The sequence below is a fragment of the Manacus candei genome, unplaced genomic scaffold, assembly GCF_025592945.1.
Source record: "Manacus candei isolate 608988 ecotype Guabito, Panama unplaced genomic scaffold, ASM2559294v1 h1tg000017l, whole genome shotgun sequence".
Classification (NCBI taxonomy): Eukaryota; Metazoa; Chordata; class Aves; order Passeriformes; family Pipridae; genus Manacus; species Manacus candei.
The window spans coordinates 15,648,453-15,671,073 of record NW_026138065.1 but is presented as its reverse complement, the minus strand read 5'-3'; the positions used below and the strand labels follow the sequence as shown (position 1 = coordinate 15,671,073).

The window sequence follows — 22,621 nt, the reverse complement described above, 5'->3', positions numbered from 1 at the left end:
TATTGCACTCACAGGATAGAATTTACATAAGTAAAGTTTATAAGAGAGAGACTCTGTTCTGGTAAATATGCTTTCTTCTTCAGTTCTCCAAATTCCTCAAATCAGATGTGATTATAAATTTCACAAAGAGAATACAGCAGAACTGTGTACATCTCTTCTGACATCAGATTTGACTGTGTATGTATCTGCACGTGCCCATAAAAACATGCCACATAATATGTACGTTAAATATAAATATTTAGCCTATCTTTCTAAAATCTTACTGTAGTGCATCAAGCATCCACATTCCTGTGCTGAAGACTCCATTCAGGAACATACCTCATAACTGTGTGCTGCTTTGCAGCTTGGTTTCTGCAGATCTGGAGTCCAGCTTGAGCTGTAGGGCTCCCCAGCTCCTTGTGTGTAATACATGGGCAGAAGTGCTGAGCCTTCATTAATGATCTAGTCTTACTGCTGCAAATGAATTTTAAACTATGCAAACACTGTGCTTAAAAATATTCATGTGCACTGGTCTTCCTTGAAGACTGGTGAATGAATCATGATCTGTTAGAAAGATGTAAAAACCAAAAATAAATGAGAAAATCCTGAACTCCTCTCATGAAAAATACCTCCTTTCACAGTAAACCATAATCACTAAATTTAAAAAGTTGACTGATATATCTGCCTGCCTGCCTACTACATTGGAAATTATATCTAAAAATCTTACTAGCTTTGATATACGCTATTTTCTTAGCCCTAGATAAGGAAAAAAGGGAAAAAAGAGAGAAGGGGACCATCATGGCCAAGTCAGTGTTAGTGAAATCGTAGCTTTTATAAATAGGTTTTTATAAATAGGTTTCTAATTTTTATTTAGACTCTGTAGTAATGTACTCCTTGAAAGACATTTTATAACATTTTATTGAATAGGGCCAATTTTTAGGATGCTGACATAGTAAGAAAACAGTTAATTAGGAGGTCGTAAGGGTCAATCTCAAGTCAAGTGATATCAAAATATTTTAGGTTTCAATCCTAGCTTCAAGCAGCAGTAAGTTTTCTTCTGTTTACCACATTAACTGCTTTTCTGTGTTAAGCATTTTATTATGTAATATCCACTACTTATTTTATTTGTATTTTTCCAAGGGACCCTTCCAAGATATAAAAAGAAGGTGCTACCTAAGAGAATTTATCATGCACATGAATATTGGTACTGCGGGTCACATGATAAACTGGGGAGGAAATATTGTAGTCTGATTGTTGGATCAAGTGGTCTAATTTGGGTCAGATTTTTGGGAATTTAGTCCTGCTTTCTCATTGATAGTCTGTGTGGTTAAAATCAAGTAAGCTGACAGAGGCTATTTGGAGAATAATTGTTGAAGAACGGCCGTGAACCATGGATGCATTTAGATTTTGACTGGACAAGGCCCAGAGCAACCAGCTTGAACTGGAGCCTCTTGGGGCAGGGTTTAGATCAGAGACCTCCAGAGATACCTTCCAGCCATAGTTACCCTGTGGTTCGTGAAAATGATGTGTAAGAGACAGAGAGTAATTTTCATTTGACATTTAATTATGTTTTGCGTTGATGGTGATCTTCAAATCACTTTTTCCTATAACACTTTATAGGAAAAAACAATGTTTATGTTTTCTGATTATACTAAGAGAGAGGTCTTATAAATTTTATATCATTTTGCACTTTTGCACAGAGGACAGCTGACTGTCATGAACAGTCAGCTGGAATTACAGACGACAGGCAAAGAGAATACAGAACTAAGTTAGGTAACCAGAGAAGTGGTGACTGCAAAATGTTAAGATGCCTAATTTTGTAGTAGATCTACTACATGTATAATTTTCCTAAGAACAAAACAACATGATGTGTGTGGATCCCATTGTGTTTTTATTTAGCTAATAATGTGATACTAGTTAATACTAGTTTCCCTTTGAAAAACACAGCTATGCTGTATATATACACATATATATAGAGAGAGAGAGAGATGTATATCTATATATACTATAGATAAAAACACTTAGTAATGTTAGCTTTTCTTTAGGTGTCACAAAAGTTTCTAAACTTCAATTGACTTTTATCTGCAACTGATTTTTGATAACCAGTTTCTTCCCAATGTGGAGGTTGTGGAATCTGTAAAAAATAGTTGTGACGTGGAACAGAATTAAAATATAGTCCAGAAACAGAGATACAGACTTAAAGCTACTAAGCATCAGCTAATGCCATTTGTGTTTTTTCATGGTACAGGGAAAAAACATCACAGAAAACTAAAAAGACCTTATTTAGTAAGCAAGCGGGAGGATTCGATGAATCCATTATTTAATACAAGTCATAAGCACTGTAACAGTCTCTAGGTGCTTTGAAATGACAGGAATAAAATCCTGGATGAAGAGACTGTAAAGACATCATGCACAGGTCATCTGCCACAGGTTTTCTGAGTGACCTTGGTCATGTCATTCGCTGGCTCTATGGCTCTTGGGTAAAGCTCTTTGAAATGTAGCCATAAAAATATGCAGTTTCAGAGATATTGTGTCTAATACTGATATTCACACACACTCACTGCTCTTGTACTAAGCAAGTTAGGATGATTATGAAAGCAAGTAGCAGCATGTGAGGGCAAGGCTGTATAAATGTTTTCTTCGTGTATTTGTGGTGTATGTATGAATAATAATACATGCATGGGATAAATTCTGGATGAGTCAGTTGGCTTTTCCATGTGGATTTAAGAGAACTTGTTCTTATTCTTCCTTAGTATTTGTATGTTATTCTGAAATTAAAAAATAATATTCTAGTATAAAACATTTTATTTAATTTATGTAGCTTTTTCATAAGTTGACCTATCACAGATTCATTTCATTACCACGCTGTATTCCCAAGGTTTGAGCCAGGATAGTCAGTGTGATCAGTGTATGGGTGATGAATACAAAATTCCTTGAAAGATGTCATAGAGCAGACAAAACCAGCCATGCTAATTCCAGCTGTTGTTCCTCTGAGACCCAGGGATGGAGGAAAAGGAAGAACTGGTGTTTGCCAGTATTCGAAGGAAAAAATAGTTGTAGGATCTCAGGAATTAGACTGAAAAGAAATAACACCATTACATGTAAACGGATAAACAACAAACGAGTCATTATTAGCCTAGTCCAATATAACCTGTTATTTCATTTTACATAGGAAGAAAATTTCTGTTTTAATTTCTTAAAGAAGTATCATGCTTATTGAGAGATTTTTGCTTTAGGTTTGTTAGGCATAAGCTATAAAGCACCATAAAAACCTGTTCCAAAGAACTGTTCTTCTGAGAACCATTTCTTTCTTTATTTTATATGTGCAGAGACAGATTCTTTTTGTGTGAGTTTACAGCAATATTCAAAACCCCTGGCGGTTTGTCAGAGTTGGTCCCTGACCAAGACTATTATATTTTAGCATGTACCCAATTTGTGTCTGAGGGGACACCAGCTGTTTTAGAGTAAATTCCCCTTAAAAAAATGAGTGGTAGGCTGAAGGAGTTTCTGTCTTGGCACCAGTGGCATAACATCATGTGAAAAAGGGTAACTTACGGGTAGTATTTCGGTAGCTATTAGTAGGAATTCACCCTCGTGTTGCATGTTTGATCAGGCAGGCGATATTCTGAAATGTCAGCATGAAGTTACACATCTGTGAGAATGAAAGGAGGGGGAAAATGTGATACGAATCACTGGTCAGAACCCAAGTGCTCCTTGCATCTCATGAATGCCCCATTAGTTAAAAAACTTGTAAATGCCCAGGTCAGTTTATTTTGATGATGATTCAAAATGTGCTTCTGGTGCAATGGTAGAGCTGCAAAACTCTTCCATTGCTGATGGCAGCCAGCAATGATCTGCTGATCTCTGTGTACTCAAAGTCAAACTGAGATCTTACTACTTTTAATTTGGGATGTAACTTTCTACATCTTTCTAAATAATTTACAATCCATTTTCATCGAACCCACAGCTGTGGCACAATAATCATAATGTTTCAACTGGCCTCTCTTAAACTAAGATTTATTTTTGCCCTTGGTTTCCAGGAATACTTTCTATCCTGTTTTTCTTGCTTCTGGTAAAGATAAATACATTGCAGAGGGAGGATCGTATTTATGATTTTTTATCTGTCTTTCCATCTAAGGGACAAGTGTAATTTGTATTGCTTTCTGGAATAGATACGGGAATAATTATTTTAAATAAGTTTAGATGCTGCTAATAATAGTGCTAATGCTTGCTTTCTTCCCCCTAATGTTCTGTGTGGGCTGACTGAAAATCACTTAGCGGCATCTAATTTTCTTGGCCCATTTCTATGACTTTTTCCCCACCATGAAACAAGGGGTATTGTGTGTACTAAGATGTTATTCTTGCATGTACAAGAATAAGCAAACTGATTCTGCAATGCAGACGTGGTGGTCCAAGTTCCTAAATATAGGCAGCTATTCTGAATACCTCTGCGTTTGGATGTAGGATTTAAGGCACATTGAATGCAGCTGAGTTTCAGACAGTTTCGCTGTGTCTTATAAAATGTGTACTTTTCAATGGAAATTTGTCATAGTGGCCCCAAAAGGACCCACAGGATCACGAAATCAGTTCACAATTGACTGGTTTGGATTGACTGTATGGTATCAGATTTTCAAATTCAGGGGGTGTTGCAACTACACCGAAAAGTAAAGTTTAGTTTCATGTGTTGGATGGGATGTTACTGGGAACGTCATAAAATCTTGAGGACTCATAGTGAAGACTCTTTTATTTTAAGAGAGTTTTGGAGTACTCAAATCTTGAAATGCTGTGTTTCCACTTCCTTGCCTTTCTTTTCTACTTCTAAAAAACAATCTTTATATTTTTTTTCTCTTTGTTAAAATCCTTTGGTTGTGGTTTTTCAGGAGTAGAATAAAGAAAAGGGCAAACTATAAATGCGGTTTTATTTAGTTTAAATTAGCTTTTAAAAATTGGCTTTTCCCACCTTTATTTGTAGTTCTTAGAATGCATTCATTATTTTTATTTGACTACTGTATGCTAATGGAAAAATAATGTTTTATTAAAAAAAGACATTTAGAGAAATCTTTTCAACATGTAAGAATATATTTTTGATCTTCAATAGATATTTACTAGAGGAAGAGGTTTTGTAGGAGACATTAGCTCTCACCCTTGCAATTTCTGATGGTAAAAAACTCTTTTTAGTGTGTGAGATAATCTCTTTCTTAGGGTGTTTTTGTCTCCTTATTAACAAGGAAGCACATTTTTTTTCTGGATTGAAATGATTGTAAACAACCAATTCATGACTGCTCTGATTTTCAAGTCAGAGGCTCCAACTATAGAGCAGTCAAAATCATTTGTGGTTTTGTTTTTGTTTTAAAGGAGCTTCTCTCTAGAAGTTCTTTTTCTAAAGACAACCAGTGTTAAAAGGATTTTTTCGAGGAATTTCTGACAGCTTCTTAGGTAATTCACACTCAGAGAAAGTGAGTGCGAAATCAAAATCTCTTTGAAACCAACTTGGAAGTGCTGCCATATGTCTTTTTCTTGAGATTATACAAGGTTTGTTCTTTCTTTTTAAGAAAAAAAAGAAAAGGAAAGGAAAGAAATCCAACCTCCAGCTTTCAACTGCCACATCCTTCAACCAGACAGTTCTGGGATCTGTTAAATGAAATCTCCATACACCACACTTCCCAACTTGTGAATTGATAGATGATACAGCTTCCTGTGGTGGTATTTAAGTTTACCATGGGAACAACTAAATCAGTGACAGCAGCAATAAGAAGGCACTGAATACATTTTTTCAACTTACAGCCAGCTGACTTTCACATTCTTATTCAGCAACCTGATAAGGCTAAGTTGAAATGAATTATGTAGTGTAAGAATATGAGCAGAGGTGCTTGGCAAAGCAAAGAGGACAGAAAGGTTTTGAAATAATGGTCTGTGACCTGAATTTTTTGAGGACAGTTGTCTTGAAGTGTCTGTTATCTCTTGACTTGTTAATAAACAAAACAATAAATGGAATGAAGTTTCAGAGGTTAGTTTTTTACAATTGCTAGAACATTTTGTATCCTTACAATTTGGGCATAGGCAATCAAGATTTCTTTTTTTTTTATCTCGACTGTAAGTAAACCGAGCCAAATTCTGCTGGATTTTATATATGTGTCTCTGTTCTCTGGCATAACTGTAGGGCTGTAACCAAAGATAGAACTTGTCCTCATGTGACTATACATTTAGAGCATTAAGTTGTACAAATAGTCGTCCTTTGTGCTGCAGGCAGTCTCCTTGTCATTCTCTTGGCTTTCCACAGATTTTGCTTGGACCCCATCCCCCCTGTGCTGTGCACAGGTTTCCAGATGCTGTCAGTGTCAGGAGAACTTACCTGACATCTTAGAATATCCAAAGGCAGTACTGCTGGTGTGCAGACAGGGTCAATGCTGAATGCAAAACAGGTAGAGCACTGGAATAATAAGAGAAAAATTAAATCTGCAAAGTATTCCAAGAATTGTTTTGTCTGTGTTTTCATTGTCTGATTTAGTTTCTGGACTAGGGACAAAGTTGTTTGGATCTTAGAGTAGCATTTTATTTGGTCTTTGTTCTGAAGAAGAAAAGAAAAAAAAATTCAGTGCTTTTTTCTTAGTTCTGTTTTCTCTTTCAGATACAATAATATACAGATGCACAATCCAGAGTTTAACAAATATTTTTCTTGAAAGACTTACAGTTTAAAGCAATATTAAAAACAGGTTTTGTCACGCACACATTGATTAATTCTTATATAGAGTCTTCACATATATTTTGAAAGTCAACCTTCAGTGAGTGCCGTGGGCATTTGTTAATACTGAACTGCCTTCCATTATAAGAAGTAGCAAAAGTGATTCGTGGAAAGAGAAAAACTATTAAAAGCAGAGTTTCTGTACCTGTTCTTCGACATAAACATAGTTTAAATTAACTTTTAACTATCACATATCTGCAGAAAACAATAGAAAGTCTAACACAGCATCTGTTGTGAAGATGTGTCAATCACCCCCTCAGTAAAAACCTATATAACACATTCAGGCTCTACTGGCAACATGTAAATCATCATCTGCAATTACCTCCTGATGCTGTGCCCATAAGCCTGGTAAGGAGGAAGAACATACAGTTTAGCATGTTTCCATTTTTTCCATGCATTAGATGTGTAGAATTAACATCTAGCAGGGCAGGTAAATAGTTCTTTAAATATTGGAAGATTTCCATTGAAATCCATGACAGAGTGAATATGCTCTTTCATACAGTTGTATCCAGAAATGCTTTGATAAACTGAGGTCTGAAAGTAGTACGCTGATAATAAATCATATTAAGAACTTCGGGATTTACATAATATGTCTATTACTGTTCTCTGCGTGGAAATTTGTAGTAATATATTTTATGTCGAAATATATAGCTGTGAAAGCTGCTTTAATAGCACTGCTTGTGAGTCAGAGATGTTCTTAATAAAGCTTTTGTTGTGTGCGTGGGGGGGGTATCAGAATAAGGAAAATTCCTCCACGTTTGCAAGAAAGACAGGTGGAAGGAGGGAATGAGTTCTTTTGTTTGTGATTTTGGTCTCTTACAAATGATTGCAAGAACTACCCACTTATGAAATGGGCAAGATGAGGTTGCTGGTAGAGGGTGACAGGATTGTCATAATATAGTCCTTAGTACAAAGTAACAAACTAGAAAGAGCAATGACATATTGGAACACTGATGAAAGTATGTTTTGGGTTGTATATTGGACCAAAAATTGAAAAATTGTGCAGATGTTATTTATTGGTGACAGCTGCATTGGAGAACAGTCCTTTCTAAGGTGATACATAACACTAATGTCTTTCACTTGTTTTATTCAGTTCAAGAGTCGAGTTGTGAGAAATGAAATCTAAAGGTTGATTACCTTTAGATTCCTACACCCTCTATCCAAAAAGGAAAAAAATTATCTGTGCAGTTCAAATGAGGACCCTTTTACCTGTTTGATGCCATGCAGGCTCCTCTGCAGAGCAAAGGTATATCAAGAGTTTTTAGCTTGCAGAACTCATTTATAAAAGATGAAAGTGGCAAAATAAAAGGAGAAACACAGTCAAAACTGCTTGAGATTGTATTAGAAAGTTTGATCTTTCTGTCAAGCTGCCTGGCTGCCGTCTGAGAGGTGGCTCTCAAGGTTTCCTTGGTGCAGACCCAGGGCCTCAGGTTGCCATGGTGGGGCTGTCTCAGGGCACATTTCAATGACACTTTGATTCCCAACCATTCCTGCAGACTGGCCCAAAGTCTTCCAGATTTGATTTCCTGACTAAATGAAAAGCTGACAGAGAAAAGTTCAGATAGCAGTGGCAACCAAGATACTATGTTGCATTCTCTTACTCAAAAAATTACCAAACATCATGTCATAAGAAGAAGAAATTATTTAACAGTGGCTAGGTACTGTTTCTATGGACAACCCTAAGTATCAGCTTACTTAAGAAAACAAAGCCATTTATGTTATTTTGAAATAATAATAGTTTCTTATTTTGTTATTGAAATATTTCTTTCCAACACTTAGTATTTTGAGTTTTTAGTAGTATTTTAAATTATTTGCCTGAGTAGACAAAGCTACTGTAGTTTCTCACTTTTACAGTGAGAAAACCAGATATAAGGCACTCTGAAACTATTTGGCAAAGGGTGGCTATAAAGATGATTGTTTGTTGTTTCTAATATTATGTCCTACTGCTTGTGTCAAATCCTGATCTGTTTATCAGAACCATTACAGTCTCATCGGTGGGTTTATCGACACAAAAGTACATATATTTTGTGTCTTACTACTTTAATACTGTTGGGGGGGAGAAATAAATCCCAAATTTGAAAGCTTTTATTTTAATTTGTTGGAGAATAGTATTGTCATTACCTGAAAGTATGAGGAAAAAAAGTCTGTAAATTAAATATTTGTATATCACTCATTCTCCCTGCCCTTGGAACTCCTTCTGACCTTCATGAGCATCTTTTGAGCAAAGTATTGAGGATTCTGTGCTTTTTACTTTATACCAAAATTAGTCAGACTAATTGGAAGGATTCTTCCTGCTTTTTGGGTAAAGGAGCTGCTATGCAATCTTGTCTGGCTTCCTCAGTTATTACATAGGTGCTGTGTGAGGTTTTCAGAATCTCAGTCAGTTCTGCAGTGGACTCCCTCTGCCCTGTGGAGGATACAAGCAAATAGTTGATGATTTATTGAGAAACAAATGAAGAAAAATTTTAAAAAGCAAAAAGAATCACTTCTCCAAAGTAAACTTAGCGATGTTTGTGTAGTTCTTGTGTCTGCAATGGTGCCTTTTCCAATTATAGGTAAGATTTCATTGCCACTGTGAAGTACTCTGAAACCTGAGTCTGTGTAATGTGTATCACGAGCTTGAGCTTGGTGAGGGCTATAACCATTATAAACCAATGTTTTGAAAACCCACTTCTCTGACCTGTGTAGATTATGTGCCATAGGTCTTTAACATGGTTATATGGAATGACGAGATTTGAATATGGAAATTTTAAGTGCAAGTGAACTTTGTTACATGCATTTCTAAGCTTGGATGGAAACCAGGTGTTACTATCAGGAGGGGATCTGGAAGTGGAATCAACGAAACAACTGTGAGATTTAGTATCTTAAGGCAGGAAGTGATTTTCATTCCCTCCTTTACCTTCAGATATCACAGTTTTTCTGCAACTAGCATGTGACTGGGATATCCTCAGCGACATGTGTAGTTCAAAGCAGCTTCTGTCCTACTGTAGCCTGAGAATCATGCAAAACTTCTGCAGTCATCTTTTCTGTGACATCTTGCTGTGACTCTGGCCATCCCCAGTCCCTGTTCTTTTGCATGGTATACACAGGATAAGGGTTGCTTTGCTACAGCAACTTCAGTAGTTTCTGTGCTGGCAAAAACTTGCTTTTTACAGCCTGCTTGCCAGAGTAGTGAAACGAGATACGAGTCTTGTGGAATTTCCCTCACTGAAGATTTTCAAGAGCCCTCAGCAAAAATGGAAACTGAGGATGCCTGAAGTATGTGAGACCCTTCCCCACTGCAGCAGGGGGTCTCAGGAATCTCCTAGGTGCATCCCACTTAGGCTTCTGTTATTCCATGAGAGAGGAACAAAACCAGTGTTCAAGAAATATTTAATAAACAACTTCTGAAGGACCAGAAACCCTACAAGTTTCTATTTCATCATGCTCTATGTAGCTTTTGCTACTATTATAAAAAGACTGCTGAACTTCTCTGATCTATCACAAACACGTACTTAAAATAGTGTCGTTCAGGATCTGTCTGGTTTAATAGTTACCTCTGGGAAAAGGGCTTTGTCCTGAAATTTTTACAATGCTTGTTTTCCTTCTTAGCATCACAACACTGTTTCCTTTCCAGGGAACTGACAAAGGCCAGCAGCTCAGGTGTTGACCCTGCAGAGAGGTCAGCTGACCTTGCAGATACTTCCATAGCCTGGAACTCTGTTAAAACAAGCATGCATGTGTACACCACTATGAAAGTTCATATTCCACAACAGCCCTGACTGTGATGATTTGACTCATTTTCCTTCTTTCCTTGAAGACAGCCAAAGGCCAGTCGGTATTAGCATGTGTCACTAAAATACCAACCACCACTGCTGCCATCACAAGTGGCTGGGTGTGCTCCAAGGAGCACTCTGCAATCAAATTGCAAGACATTTTTGTAGACTTGGAGCAGTAACAGTAGGGAGATCAAAATACAAGGAGAGCTTTTGGTCTAATCATAGTGGCAATAATCTTATAATAATAATCTAATGTATTTTTTTATATATGCATTTATGTATATAATATATGTCATTTCTTCATTCAAAAGATTGTAGGTAAGTAGTTGACTTAATATATTGAGATATTTCACCTTGTTAACCTGTCAGGACTTAACACTAACAGTGCTAACACCAGGCTACTAAAACTCCTCATTACTAACACTGTAACAACATAAACTAAGTATTATTGACACAAACTAAATTAGTTTTCTGCCTTTAAGTTTATCAAGTCAAGTTATGGCACAAAAACTGCTCTGCATTTTATAAGTTATTACTTTACATTACTAGTTAGGACAAGAAGAGATCCATTATATTTTGTGGAGTAATCTTTTTCTCCTGAATAATAGCTTTAGTATTCACCATATGTAGAATGCATTTCCACTTCTCTAATTTCAATTGCAGATTTATTGACATAAGGGCATTGTGTTTAGAGTGAGGCTGTTTGTTCCTCCTGAAAGATAACACTGATTTTTTTTGGTCCTGTTGTCTGTGACATCTCTTTTTCAACTGAAAAAGCTCTAAAGTCTGTCTTGTGGAAAAAGTTTTGGAAGTTGAAATTTTATTTTAAAAACCTTGAGATCTTAAATTGGCTTTTCAGAAAACCTGTCATATAGCAATAACTTACCTGTGGTATTTCTAGCAATATAACTTCTTTTGTCAAATAAAATGTAATGTGAAAATTGTAGTTACAAGTTCTTTATTTTAGAATACCATATTTCTTAAAATCATTAATGTTAAATACCACAATAAAGAAATTGGGAGGAAGTAGGTGGAATGTGTCTCTGATTTGCTTACTTTGTGCATCTGACAGCTGTTTAACTATAGGAATTGCTATATGCACCCTTCAAAATGAGGTCAGTACCTCTGGCATCTGTGTAAGATCCCAGGAGTCTAAAAAATGGACCCCATACTTATATCCATCCCCTACCAGTTGTGCAGTTCCTATAAAACAGAATTCTGTTCATGAAGGACTAGATTTATTAAAACATGCTGTATGATCATCTGAAGATGACCGTGTGTAATTCCTGTGAACAGCTTAAGCTTGGGTGAGTTGTCACTAATTCTGTGGGCATTGTGGAGATTGAGAGTAGAAACTTGTGAGTGCTAATCTTGAAGCATTTCTTAAGGAAAGTCACAAAGTCATTTAAAAGAAAATTTTGTCTGAGCAGGTATGAGAACTAATCCTCCCTCTCCACAGCCTCTGCTGTAGCCAAGTGGATGGGCAGGAGCTGGGGCAGCGGTGGTACCTTCCCTGGTTACTTCAGGTACCAGGCTCTGTGCTCCTGGTTTTGAACACTTGGTCCAAATTATTGCCAGACAGCAAGGTTAGGACATTTCTGAAAACTAAATAGGACTTCTCAGTGTGCTGAAATTGCAATTGGACCTTCAATATCTCTGGGACACTTCAGTACTTCTGGACATTATATCCTCCTTTATTAAGTGTATTGAATGTGAAAGAGTTTCTGTTTGAAAGGATGTTAGGAGTTACCGTTGTCCCTTTAGCCTTGAGGCAGATTATTAATGTGTTTGTGATAATAATTAAGCATGTAGAGAAAGTGTGAATCATATATTCATTTGATAGCATTATAGTGTTATTGGTGTTTTAGTTTGAGCTCTTTTTTAAGAAAAAGGAAAATAAAAAGAAGACCTTCAAAAAAAACATGTGCCTGTCACAACCCAAATCTATTTTATCTATGTGCATGTGAAGGGAAATTTTTAAATATATAGAGGCAGAATCTCTTTTTTAGAGAAGAATTAAAGCATTTGAAGATAAGCACATGTTTGAAGGCAAAAAATTTGAGCCTGAGCCCATGCTACAAAGCCACCCACCATATTTGGTCTTGATATATTTTAAAATTTATTCTTCAATGCATTCAGTAAATAACTCATGTTACAGACATGTCTAGACACATATCTCTTCTAAAACTCACTCATTCTGTGAGCATTTTTTCATTTCTTTCATCGTCTTTGTTTTCTTTAACAATATAGTGTTATCTAAGGATCTGATTCTTCTCCTCTTAAACAAGAAATTTCCTGTCAGCTTTCCTAAAGAAAGCAGATTCGAGATATACTAAGCAAAATGTGTGTGTTTATTCCTTGTTTAAGAAGTAGTCTGGAAATGTAATACTTCCAGAAAAAGGCGTAGAAAAATTGCATATTCTTTCTATGACTGTGGTAAACTATCCACTTGACTTCTGTGTTCATAAGTAACAGCTTTATGAAATTATATTGTTGCATTTACCTTACTATTTTTTCTCTCAAAGGTACGACAGTAGTTTGTTGCATATATTACTACTAAGCAAGGCTTTTTTAAAAGAAATGAGATAGAAGTGTAAATATATGGGGATGGGGTTTTTTTGCCTTTTTTTTTTTTTCTTTAAAGCAGATTAAAGTCTTAAAGGCAAAATCCTGTAATGATTTCTGCCTGGAGAAATCTTGAGGACAGAATATATGCTTCTACTAGCAGCCTAAAATAGAGTTTGGGAGTAATCCTTTGAAACTTAATTTTGGTGCATAATGATCTGGTTACACTCCATCCTGAATCCTGAGAAGTCCTGGACGTTGTTCCTGCTCCGTCTCACTTTCCAACATGTCTTTAGGCAAATTACCTCTTCTGCCTCAATCAATATCCTTCCTCCATTTAGAAATTATAGACTTCTAAAATAAAAGCTCTGTTTCAATACATACATACTGGTTAAAGTGGTTAGGTTTAAATATGATACAAGAACTCATCATTTTAATCTTCAGCAATAAAACATCACTCATTACAATCATTGTTCTGTTGCATTTCTTTTTCGGTAAGGCTGAGCTGTAATTATTAAATATTGCTGTTAAACCAGCTGGTTTTTCGAGATGCTGCTTCTAAGTTAGGGAAGACAGCAATGTGAAGACACCTAAGAGATGCCCAGGCTGAAAAGCCCCTTGTGCCAGAAGTGCCATGGAAGCATCAGTGTCCTGCTGCACGGGGTTACCTGGCAGCTCCACCAATTGCTGCAAGTTTTACTGTCGTACATGGCCTATACTTCAGGTTTGATGGGGCACTAGCAATTTTACTAAAGCTTTTTTTTTTTCCTTCCCCAAACACTGTGACAGTTTGATACCAATCACCTCCAGATTAAGGGAAGGGCTCAGCATGTCCCTTTTCAGAACTCAGCATCCCTGGCAATAAAAAATGTTTAAAACCCCTTCTATATCTGTAAGCTCTCTCACTCTTTTTCTGCCGTGTTTTTTGCATTTTTTTGCTTGTCAGAATTCTGTAAGTACTCGCAACATAGAAGATCAGCCATGGAAATGGCTATAATCAGGATAATTCTGTCTGATGCAGTTGGTGCTCCACACTGAGCCCTTCTCATCTGTGCTGAAACCATGTTAATATGAAACAAGACCTAACATGTTTGGGCCTTTGTTATTTGGTGTATAGGTCTTTTTCTTCCTATCTTGGCTCCTTTGAGGATTGCTGAGCATTATGTGTCACTTTCCTATCTTTTAAGTTATAATTTCTAAGTTGTGACTTATAATTTGTACTGAATGGATACTGCATGATGAACAGCATTAAATGTAGTTCCAGACAGTTCATTTAAGGCTCCATTTTGCAAGTATTTATGAATTTTTCTGCAATTTTTCATGCCAGATACTTCTGACTTCTATAACGCTTTCCTTAGAGCCTGGAGTTAAGCCTGCAAGTCTTTTGAGTCTTTGAAATTGTAGGCATTATGTTTGTATGTACATATGAATACATGAAAGCAATTATATACTACTGTTTTCCAAATAACTAAGAGTTACTCTTGGCTGCAATGAAAAGAAGTAGTGGCATTAATTTGTATGGTTTTGAGACAAAATTAGTTCTAAATTTTCCAGTTCTCAAGTACCATCATATAAAGCCTAAACTCAATGTATTGCATTGACAGCATTCTCCATGAACACTTGGAAATTATCATCATTTCTTACTCCATCTACTGAAAATTAAAATTAAAGAAATGCATTTAAAAAGGATAAACTGAATAATGTAGAGGACAGAAGGACTTAAAATCAAAACAGGGAACAGAATGTACATTACATAAAGAATCGGCCTTTACTGAGGAAATGATAACCCTCTGTGACTATTTAGTAAAAATACTGAGAAGAAATTGTTTGTATTGAAAGTCGCTTATAGACTGACTATGACAAATCTGCTTAATTTTAACTCCTCTGCTAAGAATAGAAATGCCATGCACAGTGTGCAGTATCCTAATGGTATTTTCTAGAATCTACTATATACCACTGTAAGGCTTTTTCTCTTTAAAATATATTTAAAAGGCCAGTTTTGTTTGGGATGCTAGTATTTTCTAAAATATGTCTTGAAAACACTAGTTGGCAGTATCACACAGGTGTTGGGAATTTTCCCAAGTACTCCCTGCTTTCTGATAGCATTTACTGATCTTTGCTTTCCTGCTTGTAAACAATGAGAAAAGTTTGGGGAGAGCAGTGTAGCTCCCTTTCTAAGTAGATGTCTTCAGAAAGTTAAATGAGCATGTCTGGTGTGGCTGTTCGGTATTGAATAAATGGATTTTAATTTAAATATAGACTATTGTTAGTTCTGCTAGAAATAAGTGGTTCAGAACCCTGGATATGAGCCAGCACAGATGTGATCATATGCTTCTGAGTCACCTGGGACAGTTACTACCTGGTTTTATGCCCGTGGCCCACAACAGCAGTGTGAATCATAGAATTGTTAAGGTTGGAAAAGACCTTTGAGATCATCAAGTCCAACTGTTAACCCAGTACTGACATGTTCAGCACTAAACCGTGTCCTTAAGTGCCATATGCACACGTTTTTTGAACATATTCAGGTGTGGTGACTCAACCATTTCCTGGGCAGCCTGTTCCAATGCCTAACCACCCTTTCAGTAAAGAATTTTTCCTAATATCCAGTCTAAAATTGTGCAAGACATGGCAATGTTTTACTTGAGGACTCTGGAAAAGCATTGTTTATGTGTTTTCCTTGGGTAGCGGTGAACCAGCCTGCTGAACTTAGTGCTAACTGAATGTAAAACTCATGGTGAGTTAATTCCTCTTGTGACTTGCTCTGCTGTGATGGAAGGCTGATGTCCATTCATCCCGTGATCAGTCATGCACGGTAATGTCAGATCCTTGTTTAACCTGGAGAAAAGAAGCCTGAGAGAAGACCTTATTGCTCCCTACAACTACCTGGAAGGAGGTTGTAGTGCTATGGGGGTTGATCTCTTCTCCCAAGTAACAAGTGATAGAACGAGAGGAAATGATATCAAGTTGTGTCAGGGGAGGTTTAGGTTGGAAAAATTTCTTCACAAAAAAGGGTAGTCAAGTATTAGAATAGGCTGCTTAGGGAAGTGGTGGAGTCAGCATCCCTAGAGATATTTAAAAGACATGTAGATATGGCACTCAGGGTCATGGTTTAGTGGTGGACTTGGCAGTACTGGGTAAATGGTTGGTCTGTGATCTTTGAGGTCTTTTCCAGTTGTAACAATTCCATGATTCTATCATTCTTTACTACTCCAAGCCTTCTAAAGGAGTACTACTGCCACCTGATGAGGGGAATCTGCGCAGGCTGTAGTGAGAGGTGAGGTGGAGGCAGAGTCACTGCTCCTGAGCATCAGTTCATCTGTGCTTTTCGACTCTTAAGTCAGAACACGGTGCACGGGATTTGGCCAAGTGCTAGTCTTTAGTGACGAAAGGGCAGTAGCAGGCTGACTGCCTGCTATTCCCGTTGGGGAACTGGATAATAGACCTCCAACATTATCCAAGACTAATAAAACTACGTTTCCCTGAGCTGTTAAAGCATTCTTCACATACACGGAGATACTTTTTGTATGGAGGTGATATTGATAATCAAAGCCTGCCATTTAATCTGATAATTTCAGATGTATTACTTATATCTGTTTTCAAGTCAGTGCATTTCTGAAAGTCACTTTTTTGTTGTTTTGTTTAAACTGTAAGTTTTAGAAGTGCAAGTGGAATGTCATTAAAGTATTAAATACAGAACTGAAAGTAATGCAGTAAAATCAGTTTTAAGACTTTGTTGGTAGAAACAAAACAAACCAAACAAACAAAAAAACCCCAGTGTCATGATACTGTGTTTATATAGCTGAAGCAAGATCAGGATTTTTCATGCTCTGTGAGATTACCGGTGCTTTATCTGTGAAGAATTGCAATTAAGATGAAGAAAGGAGAAAAATGGTATTGTAGACTGATTATCATATCAAGAGTGAACTGTGCACTGTCAGAACATCTTGTTCATTTCATATAAGCAGATAACTTTTTGGGAACACTTTCCAGAAGAGTTGGATTTTAACTTTCTCACATCTGGGCTGCGCATACTTTAGCAAATTCTACAATCTGAATGATAACCAAAAGAACAGTTCTGTGTTAATATAGAATTATTTCCCATAATAATAGCTTTTAAAAGATTTCCAGCAGCTTTGTCATGTCAATAAATTCTTCATATATGAGTCTTTGGTAGGATTTCCAGCTACTTATTGCATGTTCTTTGAGGAAGACAATCTTTCTCTTAAGGAGCTGTGATATTTATTAAACATCAGAGTTTTGCTTAATATTTAAAAATAAACATAACTGACAACATAAAAATAAGTATCATTTGTAACTATTTGGTATTTCTTATCTCTTTATCTATGGGTGACCTAGAACCATTGCTTTTTGATTGTTCTTCAGCATAAATAAAAGGGATAGCTTTGTGTATGAGTCAGTGTTTATTTACTGAGAGCTCACTTTAGTAATGCCATTCTGGCCACAGATGGGAAATCTTATGGTGAAGACCCACTCTGAGTGTGAAGTTTTTGTAAGATGCATGTGGAGCTTTGGCTCTTTAGTGTATAAATGAATTTGCTGATGTCATGGGGTTTAGTCCTTGTTCTGCAGTGAGAGACATTGATCTTGATTTGCTCATCTGTGCTCTGTATTTTCCCAGGATATCCATCTTTAATTGGCTTAATTTAAGATAATTTTCTAGAAATTACTAGATCAATACCTTTTAATTTTACAAGCCTCAAAAATAGGATTTATTTCAATGATTGTAAAAGAATTTGAAACCTTTATAGATTGAGTTGTTCTCTGACTTTGAATTTTCTATGTGCTATTATTAAGTACTGTTCTGTTGCTTGGACAGCTCAGTCATGCACAGAAAAGCTTGCAACAGACCAAAGTTGGTATTTTTAGGCCATTGTAGTGATTCACAGTAGCTGAAATTCAAAGAATGACAAGTGTTAACTACAGATCAAAGAGTTATATGCACTGAAGTATTGAGTGCATAGATTCAGTTGGCAATGGATGACTGAATGTGGTCCCCTCCAAATCTGATGTGCTAGTTTGCCAAGACACGAGTGGCTCACGGAACGTTTGTAAAATCTGTCTTTCATTAACAACTGTGTGGTATTCTTCATTGCTAATTCATCCTCAGCTTTTGCTTAATGCATACAGAATACTATGACAGGCTTAGTGATACTTTTCAGAATAAAATTTTAGGGAAAAAGACTCAATGCACTCTGAAGAATTTTTTCCAAATGTTTTCATTCTGAGATATATCAACTTCATTTTGTACTTCCTCTGCTATTAGATCTCATGTACAATTAGAACAGGACTTGGTTGAGAGGAACGACTTCCTTCCCTGGAACATTTGACATGTATTAGTATCAAAGTGGATTATTAGAGCCTGAAGTTCAGATCTTAATCGCGAATTCTACTAAATAGTCAGTTCTGGATGGAATTTTTTGTTCTGCTTGATAGTATGTATTTGTATTCAGCTTTCTTTCACTTGTGTCAGCACTTTCTGAGTGTACAGGGACCAGGGAATGTTGAGATCCTTTTTTTCCATGAAGATCAAATGAGATGAAAGTCTGAGCTGTTTGAAGAATCTAACTGTGTGATTACTGTTAAGAGGTTTTCAGTGTGCTCAATAGTGATTAAGTGTAGATTTACTCCCACCTTAGCGTGAATTTACAGATAAAGGTTTAGAAGAAATAGAAGTCCACCTACTAAGCAGTGGAAACCTTTACCCTTTATTAATTGTTGCTAAAAATGAAAAAAAAAAATTACTCATTACTTAACAAAGTTATCTTGCACTGCTAGTTGGAGAGGATTATTTTTATTTTTGGAGAATATCTAATTATGCATTGCATTCGAGCTTCCCCATACTTGTGTGTGACACAGCTGGCACTTATTGTTTTTTCCTCTGTTTCAGCCCCCAAAGACAATGAAGAACGCGTGTTCCGGGAACGGATGCGCCCCAGAAAGCGCCAGGGTGCTGTGCGACGCCGAGTACATCAGGTTAATGGGCACAAGTTTATGGCCACCTATCTTAGACAACCAACATACTGTTCACACTGCAGAGATTTTATATGGTATGAAGCGACCTTGACTTTGCTTTCCTTGCAGCTTTGAGTTGAGGAGTTAACATACCTTCATGTTTTGCTGAAGTGAAAATGACGGAGGGTGGTAGTTCTTTTCCTCTTCGTTGTGACATTTAAGCTGTCATCAGTTTTCCAGGTGATGATAGAAGACTGTTAAACTTCCATCACATGGAATTAGAATTTATTGTATTTGTGTTCTTTCTCTTCTGAGCCACAAAGTTCCATATTTCCCTATCTAGTGCACACTAGAAATTCTGTGTAGACAGCCAGTCTAGTATTATGTCTGTGCCTAAGTGTAGATTTAGATCTAATATTAGATCTTTACATTTTGTCAAGATGACAGAATTCTTACTTAGATGCTTAAGTAACATCATCTCCCTCTTAGGTAATGCCAAGTTCCTGTACATCCTACTGAAGTTAATGGAATATAGGAATATTAAACTTCTAATGATCCAGGGATTTGGGTGCTCAGTGTACAGTGTCTTTTTTATTACAATTTACATCAAGAACTCCCTTTTAGAAATTATTTATATTAGTTTTGAGCACGTGCAATTTTCAGATAGGGAAAAGTGGTGGAGACATTGTTTTCAGTTATTTTTCAGAAAATCTTGATGTTTTCCAAAGTGATCTAGAGATACAGATTTATACATAATGTCTTATGTGATCTATAACTAATATTTCTTAAAAATGGGTAATGAATCAGTCTTTCTTAATGTAAAACAATGTGAATTGTGCATGAACTCTACATTCCTCTAAAAAGTGTCTGGAGGTTAGGCTTTTTGATAGCTAAGGTGATTTCAAGCAATAATATTGACAAATGCAATCTTCTGTCTATTTACAGACCTGCTTGATGACAATTTACCATTTTGTCCCCTTTCCATGCACCCTTGCCTTTGTTTCACTAAAGTAAATGTGTCTTCTACCTTCCTTCTCGGCCTGTCATCCTACCTGTTACCTCTTAGCAGCTGAAATGTCATTCCTACTTTGAACTCATGCAGTCTAGGCATGCAGTTGTCAGATGATTGGTTATGAGAAGCTATTCTTTAAACTTGTGCATGTCCAGTGAAGAGAGGAAAAGGATGTATTCATTTTAAAAAATATTTCCTTTTCATTTTCTAAAGCACTGTTTTATCTTTCAGGGGGGTAATAGGAAAACAGGGATACCAATGTCAAGGTAAGAGAAAATCAACAGGGGGAGAGTTTAAATATATTTATTATGTTATAATGTATAAGTTGTATAATGTATAAGATATTTTTATCAGGCATCACATATTTACAATGCCAGGAATTTAACACAAGATGATCAGAATACATTTGTCTCGACAAATACACAATGCTTACACCAAGTCACAGTAAAATTTTTCAAAACCATTGGTCTTGGGCATCATATAGGAAGTAGGGGCTCAGCTAATAACCCTGAACATCAGATTCTAGATATCTCTTAATGCATATTCATCTAAGGGAACATATCTGCAGATGTTGGCTTCTTCATTTTTCAAGTCTTGCGTTTTAAAATTGTGAGTTCTTTATTCTGCTTAAGATTCTTTGTTTAAAAATTCCAGGTATTTTCAAAGACTGTAATTAAATAGATGAGATAATTATAGAGGTCATCATTAGAGAAGGTTATAGCAAAACCTGCAGAAGTGCTTAATTTTCAACTCACATTTTTCAACTCAATTTCTTGTACTCTTACTTTTTTATGCAATCACCTCTTGGGATGATATTTTACTATTCTTTCTCTTCTAATGAGATGAGAAACAATCAAGTTAGTGATGATTTTTCAGTTACAAAAGGGTTGATGGAATCTCATTGTAACTAAATAAATGCAATTTTTTTTTTACTGTTTTACATGATAGAATAAGAATTACTGTATTAACTCACAGCGGTGGTACCTTGACTTCTGATTTATTTTTTTTTCTTACAACAGTGACCAAAACTGGAGAAAGTGAAATACATTCCTTTACAATGAGGTCTTTTACTTTAGTTAATGACCTTGAATTCTGCAGTATGATAGACCTTGTAATTGTTAATCTTATCTGTCAAATCTGCAAAATTTATTCATTGATTAAGTAATCAGATGTATATTGACAAAACATTTTGCCTCCTGAAACCTTTTACTGTTATCAACTTATGATAATGTGTTACAGAAAGAATGTTTGACTTTTTTTTCCTTTTCTTTTGACTTTTACAATGAGTTGTCTTTATGTCTATTTTCCTCTGGAAGTTCCTTATACAGGAATTCTGCCATTGTGTCTCATATAATGTGGAGATAGTGGACTTTATCAGATAAATAAATAGCATATGTAAAAATCGAGAAAAATCGTGGATAATATTTTGGAAGGTAATTTATAGTTTTATAGACTGAGATTTTGGCAGATATGCTTCAGTTGTCTTAGAATTCTTTGGTCTCTTGAAAGTCCATTATCTTCTGCCTTTGTAAACCAACTAATTTCGTAGGACTCACCAAGTCACTGTCAGTCACTTGCACGCTTTCAAGTCCCAGTGTTTTTAGTCTTCTGAGATCAGTCTTTTGCTTTCAAATTAATCTTCATGAAATCTCATTCTTCTATCTGTTTGGTTTTTTTTTCTAGTTTGCACTTGTGTAGTCCACAAGAGATGCCATGAACTTATAATAACAAAGTGTGCTGGCTTAAAAAAACAGGAAACTCACGATGAGGTAAATGTTTATAAAATAATTTTTCTAGATAAAACTCTATCTTTCATCTCTTCAAAGTAGTGTCATCTCCTCTGTTTAATCAATAAATGTTACAGTGTTTTTTGTGCCCTTCTGGTCATCTTGTGGTGTAGCATTTACTTTGGAATGCCAGATTGCTATCACAGTTTCATGTACGTGGGAATTATCATACAGTAATTTATTTCTAATTAGTATATTTTCTATAACATATGAATGATTGAAGTCTCAGAGAGATCTTTCCACTCCTTTTCATTTTTAACATTCTCCATTTCTGAGTTAATATAAATTTTCTTTTTTCAGTTTAAAAGAAGCAAGCTGGGATCCTTTGCTTCTTAGCTGCATTTGGTGTGGCTGAGTCGTTAACAGCTGATAGGACAGGCACTAGGCTTGTGTATTTTGCATCAGTGTAAAAGACTGCCCAGAATTTGCTTGCAAAGGCTTACCTCGACAAAGGTTGCATCCAAGCTGTCAAAATGTAGAGCAAAAGCCATCCATGTATTGAAGAAGGCTTGTGGATGTTACATAAGACAGTAGTATACTGCGGAGCTCACAGGTTTTTCAGCATCATTACTTCCCATCTCAAGCAAGCTTTTTTTTAATTAACGGAATTAACACAATATTTGCTTTATGTTATCATGCATTTAAATAAATGAAGACATCACCTGAAAATAAAATTAGTTGCCTTCAGAACTGTACTGTCAGGGAGGCTAATATATCTGCAACTACCTGAAAGGAGTGTCAGTCTCTTTTCTGAGGTAACAAATGACAGGACAAGAGGAAATACTCCCTCAAGTTGCACCAGGGA

The 22,621-nt window shown here is 36.1% G+C and overlaps 1 protein-coding gene across 2 annotated transcripts in view; it reads left to right on the top strand.

The window, feature by feature from the left end:
- PRKCE (protein kinase C epsilon) overlaps nucleotides 1-22,621 on the top strand; it is a 286,002-nt gene that overhangs the window by 154,674 nt on the left and 108,707 nt on the right. For both annotated transcript variants that reach the window (XM_051782886.1, XM_051782887.1), the window contains exons 3-5: nucleotides 18,953-19,112; nucleotides 20,261-20,295; nucleotides 21,713-21,798. In XM_051782886.1, the coding sequence (XP_051638846.1) occupies nucleotides 18,953-19,112; nucleotides 20,261-20,295; nucleotides 21,713-21,798 (281 nt within the window). The remainder of the gene's footprint in view (nucleotides 1-18,952; nucleotides 19,113-20,260; nucleotides 20,296-21,712; nucleotides 21,799-22,621) is intronic.